Source organism: Lepisma saccharinum, chromosome 8, assembly GCF_977018435.1.
Source record: "Lepisma saccharinum chromosome 8, izLepSacc3.1, whole genome shotgun sequence".
NCBI lineage: Eukaryota > Metazoa > Arthropoda > Insecta > Zygentoma > Lepismatidae > Lepisma > Lepisma saccharinum.
In genome coordinates, this window is record NC_139236.1 from 90,338,732 (window position 1) to 90,353,615 (window position 14,884).

Sequence of the window (14,884 nt, forward strand, 5' to 3'; positions counted from 1 at the left end):
GTGATACTGCAGCCCTAAGGAAGCGTATCATCGCAGGGATGGATGCTATTGACAGGCCCATGTTGATACGAGTGTGGCAAGAAGTAGACTATCGTGTTGATGCGTGCCGTGGTGTACACATTGAACATTTGTAGGTGTGTAAAAAAAACAGTTCCTCGTTCGTTCTGGACTGGTTTCTTTAACGTAAGTTCAATAATTTATTTGCAATACATTTTTGTAACCCATCACTTATTTATGAAACACCCTGTATACATATAAAGATAGACACACATACATGTAGAGTGATTGGTTGATTTTCTTTATTTTACTTCCCTTTTCTGCCACACTTACCTAATCGCGAAGATGAGGATCGGTGATGATATGATGAAAGGACACTCCCAAAGAATGACCAGGCCGGGATTCGAACCCACGACCCCCGGGGTTGAAAATTCAAGATGAGACTGAGACTCACAATAAGGGAGTCTTTGTTTGTTCGAGACTTTGGTAAACTAGAAAGAAAATATCAAGAATTTCTCCGTAATAAAAATTGCTTTACTGTCACTCACTTATTCAGGCATTACAAAAAAGAGGTTGTCGAATCATACAAAAGTAACAATTTGTAAAAAATGCTTACTGAAAAAGCACAAACTTTCAAATTGTAAATTTGTGCAAATTGTAAATTTTCTATAATTAGACAACCACTTTTTCGTAATGTTCTCATCGCTACATGTGTGTCTGTGTTTGTGTGTACATATTATATATACATGCATGCATGCACAAAAAAAATACATATGTATAGATGCACATACATATTGGCTGATTGTTTTGTTTTCGTCGGCTTTTCTGCCACTATTGGCTAATCGTGAAGATGATGTTGACTGATGATATTGATGAAGACACACACTCAAAGAACACCCATGCCAAGACCTGAACTCGAACCCGGGTCCCTTGGCCTCTGTGCTAATCACTCCGCCATATGTCGGCAAGTGGTTACACGAAATTATTGAAACGATACTAACGATAACAAAATAATATTATCTTCTACGGTGTACTGTTGACAAGGTGGTCAAAATTCACTTTATTAGCGTTTTGTTCAGACTTCCAAAGTAACGAAAATGCCATAAAAGGACATGGCCGTTATATAGAGAAATATTGGAAGGGGATCAACTTTCAGAAGCCCAAAGAAAGTAAAATTTTAATAGTTGTAGATTATTGCTTTTTGTTTATATTTAAAAAGGGTTACTAATTATAATAATAATAATTAAACAGTTTACAATTAATCAATAATAGAGATTGTTTAAAAGAAAATATATATATGCAACATGATAATCCTTCATTATGTTTATTGTACGAGTGCATTCATATTTTTATTTTCAACCTCTTGAAATAATTTATCAAAATATATATCTGAATTTTCACTTTTTGAGACTACATACAGTTAGTTAATTGTTTTCAAATATTATATATTTTTTTGCATAAATTCTGCAATATTCTTAGGTTATGAAGAAAGAATGTGGTCATGCATTATCAACAAAACCAGAGGCGTCTTGTGAACGCATGCGTCAATTGTGGGGAAAAGGACAGCTTGCTCTGCGACGACATTCATGAGCATATCTATATTCTAATTTCTTCTCTTTCATCACTAAGCTTATATTACATTTCTTGGATCTGAAGTGAAAGAAAGTAATAATGTTTCCCCCTCAATTGACGCATGTGTCACTTCAGATCTAAGAAATGTAATATAAGCTTAGTTCAGAGCTTTCGTGCAAAATATATAGTTCTCCTATATGAAGAAATTAGAATGTAGAAATGCTCATGAATGTCGTCACAGAGCAAGCTGTCCTTTTTCCCACAATTGACGCATGCGCAGCATGCACCGCATGCGTTCACGAGATGCCTCTGAACAAAACCATAAGTCATGTTATCAAAATTCTTCCAAGTAATATAATGAAATGATAAATTGTTCATTTGATTATGTAATTTATGAAAAAAATTTAATGGATTAATTGAAGGGTTTGGACCCTTTCAACCCTCCTGTTATATACAACCATCTTTAGGCAAGCTTATGGAAAATATAATATCTACAAATACTTATTTTGAAGTTGTAACAATACGTACCAGGCTCAACACATGAATGTAAAGCAATAAAGCATACGAAAAACAAAGAGACAAGAAATTTGCACTCTAGTAATTAGATAAAATTGTAAAAAGGATAAAGACATGGCAGGATTCGAACCCATGCGGACAAGCACTTAAGAAGACAAGAAGAAATGCTAAAATTTGTGCGAAAATGATTCTCAACATGCAAATTACTTTGTCTACAGCGATGAGGCGAATCTCAACAACTACAGTCTACAATGAGGAAGCTTTGTCCCTGTATACACCACTTCACAATATGTCACATTTTTATCTAAGATGAATAACGGAAGTTTATTGTAAAATGTCACCATTTGACTTTTCAAATATTAGTTATAAGTTACAGCTTATAACTCTTTAAACCATGAAAACTTGGGACATTATCAAGTGTGGATAACTATACAATGTGATTCTTTGACAAATTTAATCATTGGAGAGATTTTATGCACACTTCTCAAAATGTATTCTTGGCGCCAAAACAAGAAGTCCGCCATTTTCTCTGCAATAGAAACGCCGAAACGGCAGCGTGTAATGTCCAAATACATTACGTACGCATTCATAATCTTGTATTTGCTGACCTATGGATGTCCAAGTTGGGTACGCACAGGTGAGTCAATAAGAGGAAGTAAAATGTGCATTGGTTGCCAAGATGACATCACGACAGAACGGAAAATTAAAATAAAAGAAGCAAACAACACTCCTCTTTAATTTTTACTTGTATTTTTGTTACTTGGCGTCGCTTTTCTGACACTTTCAGCTAATAGCGACGATGAAGATGAGTGATGATGACACACAGGAAGAAAGTTTGTTTGAAATGACTAAATAGCTTATCCTAACCAAATATTCGTTCAAATAGGCTAAAATCAAAAAAAATATTTTGGTAATCATGCGCATTTCCTTCGAGTTAAAAAAATTGTTAATTTGGACAATCTTTTGGTAAGGCTACCGTTGTTTTTCTCTTTGGTTACCAGAAAGCTTCACTAAACGTCTTTTGTTATTTCAAACAAACACGCATATTCTGTGAATATGAAACTAATGCAAGGACGCTCATGAGCAACACTCATACCAAGGCCGAGATTCGAACCCGAAAACTTCTGTACCGAGATCGAAAGTATACCACGTAACACACTCGCCCACCAAGCCAGTACAGTGAGATCCATGAGTATTACCGTGGAAATTGTTCCTCGCCATGTTCGTTCACTTTATTTGACCCAATACGAGCTTCAAGAATTAAAAGAAAACTCAAAACAAGCTGTTGACAACTTTTGCACCAGCATACATAAAAATCCATCGCTTAAAAACACATAGGATATTAGAGAAAATTGAATGAAAGTAGTCATGGACAATTTGCACGGTAATAGCTACACTGTACGTACAAGGTCAACGAAGTTAGTAATAAGGTGTGTTTTACACAGCGTATATTGATGCACTTGTAAATTGAATTGTATCTTCTGCAAATATGCTGTATAAAGAAACAAACTGCCAGAGTACTATGTGAGGTGAGTGTACAACCAATGGTAAAGATAATAGCAGGCAAAGTGCTCCGTTATTTTCAATCTTTTTATTCTAAAGTAATGGAATTAAGTTGTTGCCAAGCAGATATCCTCTGCTCATTGACGTTTTTACTTCTCTTCATGATCATCACATTGTGGAAAGCAGACTGAATAAAAATGGCGATGGACAATTCGTGTAATATTACTTTTGGCAAAGAATAACAGTCCATAGACTTACCATTGGCGCAAGTGAAGCCAACTGCATGGGACTGCCGCCATCTTGGGAATCTTGCATTTCTGCATCCATGGCTGAAAAAGTTAAGGAGAACTGTTAGGTTAGTGGACTTTCGTAGGTTGCATACAGAGCCACAAACGCAATTCACACTGTGTTATGTACTTAAATACGTATAAACAGGAAATAAAAAATAGCTTAATATATTGCATAAAAATGAATACTAAAGATATCTTAGTGCTGAACATTGGTGAACAGCTAATGTGCACAATTATCGCCATATTTTTTTCCCTTTGAATGTTAGAGACAATAGTTCTACATTAGCACGCAGTGCTAACTGTACAGTAGGATGCATAAGTATTACCAAGCAAAGTGTCCACACCATGTTTACTCTCCTTGTTTTACGCAATAATTGAAACTAAACGTCGAAGAAGGTTCTGGCAACTTTTAAGATAGTCGTGGACAATTTGACGGGCAATACTAGTGGATTCCACTGTACTGCAGATTCATGAAATTGGGTCCAGAGATTAGAGCACCTCAAGTTTCATCCCTATTTTTGCTATCTTGAAGCTAGTAGTGAGTTTATTTAATGCATATTTCGACTACAAATCTCCTATTTCGAGCCAACACATACCCTTTTTGAAACTTTCTTCAAATGAGACGATGATATATTTATATTAACATAAACTACCCTACGGTTCCGTTTGGGAGGGGGAGTGGAGCCGTCGCCCCACTGCTGTTTACACTAATGTCCCTCATACCACATCTTGACGTCAGGAACTTAACTCTGATTACAAGAAGACCATTATCTTGCAATGAAACAACGCATATGATTTATGAAACTATGGGTTCGAATCCCGGCCTGTGCATGGGTGTTCTTTGTGAGGGCCCTTCATCTTATCGTAACGCAACTTCCATGCTGCGTTTGGTTTTGATTGATTTGGTGTTTTAAGTCCACTTTATACACAGTAAGGCTAATTGGGACTGGACCTGCAGTTTAAAGTGGAATCCGAACCACTATGTGCCTCCACCGGGTATCGAACCGGGATCCCTTGATTACAAGACAACGACGCTACCACTGCGACATCGGGAAGGCCCCATGCTGCGTTTGGGATCGATCCATGAACCTCTAGATTGAATGGGGTGATGTAGTTATTTCTCAATCATCTCTCAGATGGTTATCACTCGCTTGACCTAAATGGGATAAATGCAAGAGGTTACATTTAAAGGAATGGGTTTTATACTCTCCATGACTGAACCGATATGGATTGGTTTAGAAAAGGATATCACTTGCCTTACAAATATATGAAGATTGTTCCTACACTTGTCCTCTCAAATGTCACTTGTCTGACCTCCCTGTCAGACATCGATTCAATCACACACCATCGTCCAATAATCGTTCTCCACTTTGCTTCTCTCTCACAATGCTAAGACTTTATACTTCTTACCCAATACCTTGGGTACGATACGATATCATCTCTCATCCTCATCTTCGCGATTAGCCGAAAGTGGCAAGAAAGCGACGTTAAATAAACCCAACTAAACTAATTACTTCATAGTGTAATCATATTCCCCTAGAATGCAGATATGTATATCCTCTATACAATTCCAGCCCCCTACTAAAAATAAACCTGCGTACGCTAGTGCCAATGATGTCACGAGGCAGAATAAAATGACTCAAAGAATACTCCTACATACAGGGTGTCAAAAGTTTTTGGACAGCCTTTTATTATGATACCTGACAGGAAAATGTGAAATCTGGTAATGGGAGATGGTAGAAGGGGTGCCGCAACTTGTAGGGTACTTGGTGACCATGGCCGCCATCTTGAACGCAGGTTCGAAGAAGGGGACATGTGGGATATCAAATTACACTAGCGTGAGGTTAGGAATTCAAAAGTGTACTTGTTTCTTTGATCTTGTATCGTTTGCAAGTTATGAACACTCCAAGTTTGAAAAGTCTCATTGTGACATTCATTGTTTCAGCTTATATAAGATCCCTCTGACAAAGGTACAGAAGATAGAAATCATTCTAATAACAGGAAAACAATTTAATATAATACGGCTACACTCACGTGTACGAATCAAACAACAGCATCGCCTTTATCGAAACAACGTGGCTATGAACCTGAAGGCAAAACATGGGGTGGAGGGAGAGGGGGGGGGGACAATAAATAAATCAATCCCAATCGACATTTCGCGTGGCGGACATCTTTGAATAACAGATCACGCGCGTGTGTACCTGGCATATTCGTAATTAGGGGGTTTTCTAATTAGCATACCTTCCTTTTTTATTGCGGTACCATTGATTGGGCGGTTATAGCCTGAGGGTCAGGTCGACATATGCTGATTTTAGTCAATGCGTATTGCTGAAATAGCCCTAAGCTTATTTTGCCGACCACGTGACTTAAACACGAGTAGAGTTAATCCGAAGCTCGCTCTGTCGGCAGAATTATTACCCTCCCTCCCCCTCCAACACACGCGGCCGAAAACCGCCACGTATGGTTCGATGCAAAATAAATATTTCCGAAAGCCTATAAGCACCGTATGTTCTTTTGGAAGTATGGGGTGGGGGGAAAAACCGTCGGATAATTTTGTGCAAAAAAAAAGTTTGTTTTGTGGTTTCTCGTTTCTTTTTTTTATTATTAAAAAGCTAGAACCGATATTGGTTTTCCAATATATTCGAGTCTGGGTTGTGTGTGGAAAGTATTTGAGAGTAGGGAAAATAACTCTCTCATGCGTGGGTTTATGTATCGGCATTCTTGAAGGTAGTCACTGCGAGAAGAATTGTTGAGGAGAAGAGAGAGAGAGAGCTACGAACGAAAAAGACAAGGTATGATAGAAAAGAAGGGTGAACAAAAATAAAGGAGTGAAGAGAGAGAGAATACAGAGGAAACGAACAAAAGGAGAAAATTTCAAGGATAGAGCAAGGCGTGAGGTGATAGATGAACCGAGAGGAGAGACACACAGAGAAGAAGAGAGAGGAATGAACATAGAGTTGTAAAGAAATTAGATCGCTTTTCCACCATTTTGGCTAATCGAGACCATGAGATTGATGAGAGTGGAATACCATTTTAATGTGACAATATTCGTAGTGTAAAATATCTGTCCTGGCAGTTTCAGCCCATAATCTACAGTAAACCGTCGTTAAGACGAACACTCGGTTAACATGAACAAAACGTTGGTCCCGGCAGGGATGTATTATATCTTATAGAAAGTTTTATCGGTTAATGTGAATTTTGGTTACCACGAATTACGAACTGTTTTTTAGTCCGTTGTGTCATTAGATCTCATCTAACACGAACTTTCAAAGTCTTTCATAATTCTTTTCTCTTGTTCCTCTGCTAGGTATGTAAGAAATCGCTCAACAGTCTCAATCATCTTGTCAACAACCAACAGATTCAGATCATCCATGTGTTCAAATATGTTTTTCTATTCTTTAAAACATAGCCAGTACGAGTAACATCAAGATTAAAACTTGGGAGCAATTGCTCGACAATCGCCATCACCGCGTCAACAATGAGCTTATACGTATTTAACCAACGAATTCAGTTGTGTGTTCAGATGTGTTTTTCTATTCTTTAAAACGTAGAAGACTGAAACCCCAAGTAGGATTGTGCTTGATGCGATAAAAGCTATCGCCGCATCCTGGGAATCTGTCATCACAATACATACAGAACTGTTTTTCACCAGAAAATGATCTGTGACTACTCTTTTTTTTAAAAAAAAGTTAATTACTGTAGTACTGTTTTCTATGATGATGTACATAATACGTATTGTAAATGGTTTATGTGTAGAAGGAACTGTATTGCAACAATAAAATTTGAGTCCCCGGTTAGCACGAGGATTTACTGTATTTAATTACAAACGTCACTGTGTACTGGTAAGACAGACTAACCTACACTTTTACATGGAGATGATGAATATGTTGACTTTACCCACTACCACAGACAAATTACGATTATACGAGTATTACTGGGCAGTGGCGTAGCAAGTGGGGGGCGAAGTGGGAGGCCGCCCGGGGCCTCGCGCCTAATGGGATTGATTCGAAAAATGTTAATAAATACCAAGGAGAAAATAATATGGAAAAGGTTAATTTTAATGGCCAAAATTTTAAAACATTCTGTTTCTATCTGGTTTTGAATGTAAACGTTATAATTTGAATGAATAGAGGTAGAAGGGGGTTTGAAAAAAGTCAAAATTATCGTCGTATTTCTCATGTGAAACATTTACGCAAAAATTCACTTGCTTGGACATTTCTACCCATTTCATCTTCTCTTGAATAAAAAAGCTTTTTTTCTTATATTTTCTTATATCTCTTTTCTTTACACTCCCGATTTTAATAAGTTAACAATAAAGCACCTTCAACTGCCACGAAGAATGTGTGAGGCATTTAAAGGCTTGCATTGTTTCCTTCCTTCCCAAAGAAGGCCCGTATCCAGGATGTATTTTGTGAGAGGGGCCGATGCAGATCCGAAGTAAGTGGAACGAATGAAATATCTGAAATGCTGTTGGATTGGTTGAGTTAGGCTATTTTACGTCTATGATCCGACACTTTTGGCTAATCGTGAAGATATGAATTTGATAAAGGAACACTCACAAAGAACAACCATGTCCAGCCGGGATTCCAACCCGGGACCCGTGACGTCCTAGTGCGGTGTGCTCACCACTACGTCACGGTGGTCGGCGAAATGCTGTTGGAGAATTACATGTGACCACTTAATGTTATAGAGCATTACCTCACATTCCCTACGAGACTCGGCGATAAGCGGCCCGGCATCAGCGCTTGTCTTTCCCGGTGAACGGGTCCGCGACAGTCGCTAGAGTCGGCTATTAAAATTACAGTTTTCATATTGTGTACGAACCTTGACTACAGAAGGTGTTGAAAATGATGTCCCTCTGCTGCAACACATTCCTGGCATCTCCGAAGGAAATTGGCATTTACACGTGCAAGTTCGTCTACTGTAATTATCCCGATTTCTCGTACAATACTCTCTTTTAACTCACGGATGGTGTGCGGATTGTCTTTGTATACTTTATTTTTTAGATTTCGCCATTCCACTTTTATTCAGAACTGACTCTGTTACTCTAAACTTTTTTACGAGGTTTAATATAGTGGTCCTATGTGGAACGGGAACACCAGGAAATTTCGTTGCAAAACGTCGTCGCACTTCTCCACAATTCCCTTTTCCGAAGTAACACTCGACAAGATAAATCCTTTGTTGTAATGTAAACGTTTGTGGTGCCATATTAAGCCACAATCTTCAACACACGGACACGACACAACACAACTTCCGAGGGAGGATTATACTGGCGTCAGTCTGCAACGTCAACAGAAAGGGAAAGAGAGCGAAGGCAGGGAGAGCGAAAAAAAGCAGACTGTAGCGTGCGACTGTTGCGGACCCGTTCACCGGGAAAGACAAGCGCTGACGCCGGGCCACTTTCCGCCGAGTCTCGTAGCGAATGTCAGGGAATGCTCTGTAGTAGTATTGCAGCTAGTGTTAAGTGTACACTCAAAAGAAATATGTCCATTACTATTTTCAATCAGTCTGTTTTCCAGTGTGATGATGATGGGCTGAAATAAAAGAGCCACTCAGCACTGTCACATCAGCTTCGCATCGCAACAGAATTCCATCCCTTAGAATAACGTAAATTGTAGATTCAAAACAGAATTAAAATAGTGATGAACGTGCGTCTACTATTCTCTTTGATATTGGCTGTGCAATTGTAGAGTTTCAATGTTATGGTCTTAAGTAACGGGAAAAAATCAACTCGCCGATAGACACCCCGCTCCCACGCCCTAATCTGACAACCAACAACACACTCGCTGACAGACAAAGGTTGTCACATGACGTACAGTTTGGCGCCTATTGTTTACATTCAATTCTCAGAAGTATCCAAATTTTATTGTGGTTTGAAAATTAACATTGTTTTCATTTCTTAACAATTTACATGTACCAGCGTCAATGAACAGCTATGATGATAATTCTATAGTAAAAAAAAATAATATATTTATAAATTAAATGATTCATATTAACAATGATTATTATAATGAACTGACTAAAAGTGAGTTAACAAAAAAAACGAAACACTTTCACAACACGGCTGCTGTTTGAAAACAAAATCGGGACAGGAATTATAAAGAATGAACTGTCCCGACTAAATCTGGATGTCTTGTAGACTTGCATCAATAGTTATATAACAAAAATTACTCAATGTTGCAGACTGCAAACTTCTAGAGCCTTCCTCTCTCTCTCCCCATGCAAACCCATTCATATATGCAAGGACGAAATCAAAATTCTTGCACTATCTGGAAAATCGTCAATGTTATTTTCGAGGTTTATATATCTTCACATTATAATATATCATAGTTAGAGGGGGGCATGGCCCCTCTTCTGGGTACAGGCCTGTCGTACAGCTTCAGATTTCAGCTCCCGGAAAACAGAGAAAGACACTTTTAGCGTAAGTGAAATTATTAAATATAATTATCCTCAGCAATTTATTATTATAATTGCTGACGTGTCCCTGAAGATTTTGTATCACATTGAGATTTCAAATTTAAAGAAAGGGTGGGGCTTCCTCGCATTCTAATCTCGCGATACCTGTCATTTTGCCTGTTCGAGAAGAAGCTCTCAATTCCGTACGCTATCTAGCGTCGTTCACGCGAACTATTTGGCGCTCGAACGAAATGCTCTCGCTGCAGCACTCTCTAACACCCACAAACCCAATTGGGCACGCCACTGATCTTATCTATCGCAAAATGGAACGTCACAAGCGCCAACTGTGCATTGAAGAGTAAAGAGAAGATAGCTTATGGCAATAACGAAGAAAGGTATTCTTCACTTCCTGACAAAATATCTCTGTTATTTTATGAATCGGTTATCTTTCCTGATAGCTTATCACTTTGAACACTTCATGGCCTTATCACGAAAAGGTATATACGCACTAGTATGAGTTTATCCTAGGATGAAATAAGGAAGGAAGCTTCGTGAAAACTGTTGAACGTGCGTTGGCTAAAACCACAGGTAATGCATTCATAGTAATTACATTTTCTAATTATTTCATAAGTGTCATACTTGGGCGCAGAATTATTTTGAAAAGGGTACTTCTTTTCACCTTGCATGCTCTTTCTTTCATGTAAACTGTGTAAGAAGCTCGTTAAGGGAAATATAAAATGTAAGGATCTGGTACATCGTGTATTCCATTGTCCTTTGTTTTTGATAACGTGACGTTGTCTGCTCCCCCTGTTAAGGAGCTCTTCCTTCCTAAGCAGCCACAGTGTGAACACATACTAGGTTGGTTGAGTTGGTGCTTTAAGTCCACTTTATGCACAGTAAGGCTAATCGGGACTGGACCTACAGTTTAAAGTGGGATCCGAACCTCTATGTGCCTCCACCGGGTACCGAACCCGGAACCCCTTGATTACAAAGCGACGACGCTACCACTGCGCCATCAGGAAGGTCCTGGTTGGTTAGTCTATTAGTTTGTAAGAGACAAGTAACAGCTGCAATGTTATATCATAAATATTACACCTTGGTTGCCTTCGTTATATAATGACCATGCTGTGTTAATTAATTGATTTGCTTTATTTTACTGCGCTTCTTGCGCCACTCTTGGCTAATTTACGAAGATGGGGATGAGTGATGACATGATGAAATTGATGAATGGACACTCACAAACATCCATGCGCAGGGCGGTATACGAACCCGGGACCCCTGCCGTTGTAGCGCGAACCATGCTTTGTATTTGCATTGTAATGAATATTAAATGGGAATAGTATTTGAGCAATTTTGTAGTAAATAAGCATATTGGCAGTAGTTCAAAACATGTCTTAATCATTGAAACAACAAGACCAGGAGCGCCGACTTGTCAAAATTATTTGGGGGGGGGGGGCTCTGATCACTGAAATAAATTAATGAATGACTCAATCTCTTCCTTTTTTAAGTTTTGGCCTCAGTGTTCTGAATCTCATAAAAGCCCATAATTCCTCAAAAATATCAAATTTTTCATTCACAGTTCTAATGCAGAATATTAATTGTCCACGGATGGATATGTCACAAGTTTCGTCAACCATAATAGCAAAATATTCCCGACTTTTAATATCTGCTACCACGGAGCGCAAAACAGATCTCCCTAATATATCAATGATCTCGTTCTGAATGTCATGTGAGAGGCATTTGTAGCCCGAACGTCCCATCCACTACCCTAGTTCATGCACATCGTCTTTTGAAACTTTTTTTTAGTAAACATTTTAACAATACTCATAATTACATACTTAGTATATAGTAATAAGTTATGTGTTTTGCTGTCTCTGGTCATAGCCCCCCCCCCCAAAGTTGATGGTTTATCGGTCTCAGCCCCCCAAAGTTGATGGTCTAGAACATTTCAAATGTGTATTTAAAGTTAAGTTCATGTGGCACAATTCATAGTAAACTTTACAAGAGAAGCAAAATAATACATTAGATCCTCTTAAGCAAAATTATTTGGGGGGGCTCTGCCCCCACATCGTTAACATTGGGGGGGCTCGAGACCCCCAAACCCCCATGGAGTCGGCGCCTATGAACAAGACCTCTTATCAAATATATTAATGAGCCTTCTGCTATACTTAGAGTGGTTACCATTTGTAGCGACCTTACACTTCAAAGGTGGTGGTGTTGTTAGAACCAATAAGTGATACCCGGTGGAGGCATATAGTGTTTCGGATCCCACTTTAAACTGTAGGTCCAGTCCCGATTTCCCTTTCTGTGCATAACTTAGACTTGAAACAAACAGAAAAATGGACCAAAAAGTGTACGTGAGTGTACAGATTATGAGGCAACCGATAAACGGAATCCCCAAGTACGTCTAAAATGTAAACATTTGAATGTAAGAATTAGAAAGAGAAATAACACCCCGCGAGAAGAGCTTGTTAATCCGTTACCGACTAAACCTTTTTGCCAGAATCCTCTGTCCCTTAGAATTCAGTAGCATGCAAAGTTATAATTGAGGACTAAAAGTGGTAAACGTTGTAAGTGCCAAACGCGAAAGTGTTGGGAAATCGCATCGTCCCGCACATCAGCCCGTAAGAACGTTCACACTAGTGACCTCTTTACGCGCCCTTTGAACTACTTAGAGGGCTGCCAGCCACTTTTCACGTTTACCACATTATAAAGCATGGCACATTGCACAGTTTAACGTGGAAAACGGTGTTTGAATTATTCTGGCACTTACAGCGTTTATCAATATTAGTCTTCAATTTGTCTTTTCTCTTGAACATTTCTACAAGTATTGATTTTAAATGTATGTAAGTATTTTTCTGGAATGTGTTTTTGTTGATAATGAAATGTTAAGAAATTACATAAAAATTTTGGGGACATTTTTTAAACGAATTTATTGATTTCGAACTCCTATTGTATTCCACATATAATATATAATGATTTTATTGATTGAGCTAGGTAATTTTACGTCGCTTTTGTTACACTTTTGGATAATCGCAACGATGATGATTAGTCATGATGTGATGAAACTCATGAAGGGGCATTCACAAAGAACACTATTGCCAAGGTCAGGATTCAAACCTCGCACCTCTTGGGTCGTAGTGCGCTATGCTAATCACTCCGCCACGAATTTCGGAAAAATAATATGTAATCAGCTGAGTGCGGTTTATCTGAAAATATACTTATGAGTGAGGGTGTTTGAAGTAAAAGTAGAAACAAAGCCTATTTTTGTATATTGGTTTGGTTTCTTGTTAGGAGGAATATCCAAGAGATGAGACTTCAAGCATGGAATTCGCTTTGGGTCATCTACTGCTCTCAGCATTGCTCGCGTCGATCTGTGTAGGATGTCCTGATGAGTGCGGTTGCAGCTTCCTCCTCCAAAATCAACTGAAGGTCGACTGTCGCAGAAGGAACCTGGCAGAACTTCCGAAAGGAATTGAAGAAGAAGTCCAGACACTCGATGTCTCTTTCAATAACATCACTAGAGTTTCAGAGGGAGGAATTTTGTCACGTTTGAGTCCTCTGAAGAACCTAGCAGTGCTCGACATGAGTTACAACAGGATTAGGAATCTCGAGGTTGACACCTTTTCGGGGAATCGCCGTCTGGACGTCCTGATTCTGAGAGGGAACAGTCTGAACCTGCCTCGAGGGAGACCTTTTCTCAACGCCACCTTCCTCACAAGGCTGGACATCAGCGACTGCAGCATCAGGCACGTTTCCACAACCACCTTCTTCCTCACGCCGTTCCTCTATGAGTTGGATATATCCCAGAATCTCATCAGGACTCTAGATGTGAACTCTTTGCTCAATCTGAGGTCCTTACTGGTGCTGAAGTTGACGGAGAACCAGCTAAAGTGCGGTTGCGAGCTGAAGGAGCTGCGTGATTGGATGTTCCGCAAGAAACTAAATCTAAGTCAGCCGGTGTACTGTGACGATTACTTGTGGACTGTGGTGGACGAGCTGAACTGCACTAAGAGTTCCGAGGCACCCGCTTTATTCCAGCACGAAGCCATCGAGGCATCTGTGATCATAGGGATATTACTGACGATGGCTGCTGGTGTACTGACAATGTTGGTAGTGATGGTGCATTACTTCAAATATCGGCAGAATCCTGTACGTTTTCGGCAGGAACTGATTGAAATGAGATAACGCTTTAACTGTAGACATTCTTGTAGTAACTTGTACAAAGTTCTACGTCCATTTCAAGTATCTAAGTTATGAAACAAATCTTCACGGTTTGGATTTCAAAGCTTCAATGATAGTTGGTTTAAGTCTGTCATTGTTACATGTACGGTGAAGCAACCTCAATAAGAGCTTAGTACCCTGTACTATAACTCTGATTCTCAATATCGTGATTTATTTTTATCATTTTTTTATTTCAAATAGTCCTTTATTAACAGTAAGAACTCTTAATCTTCTTGATATGGGTGCACAGTTAATGCTTCATCTATTGTGTGAACGTCAATGATTCTCTAGCATGAAATAATTCTTCTAGATGTAACGCTCGTTGCTTTCCAAAACGAGGAAAAATCAGAGTAACTGTTGAGTGGCGCCGCCACCGGCTATAACTG

At 39.0% G+C, this 14,884-nt stretch overlaps 1 protein-coding gene across 1 annotated transcript in view; it reads left to right on the forward strand.

Annotated features, from left to right (window-relative positions):
- LOC145991893 (uncharacterized) overlaps positions 1-14,659 on the forward strand; it is a 284,703-nt gene extending 270,044 nt beyond the window's left edge. Inside the window, exon 3 of the mRNA XM_083127926.1 lies at positions 13,569-14,659. Within this exon, the coding sequence (XP_082984052.1) occupies positions 13,569-14,462 (894 nt within the window). The 3' untranslated portion in view covers positions 14,463-14,659. The remainder of the gene's footprint in view (positions 1-13,568) is intronic.
- The last annotated feature ends 225 nt before the right edge of the window (positions 14,660-14,884 follow it).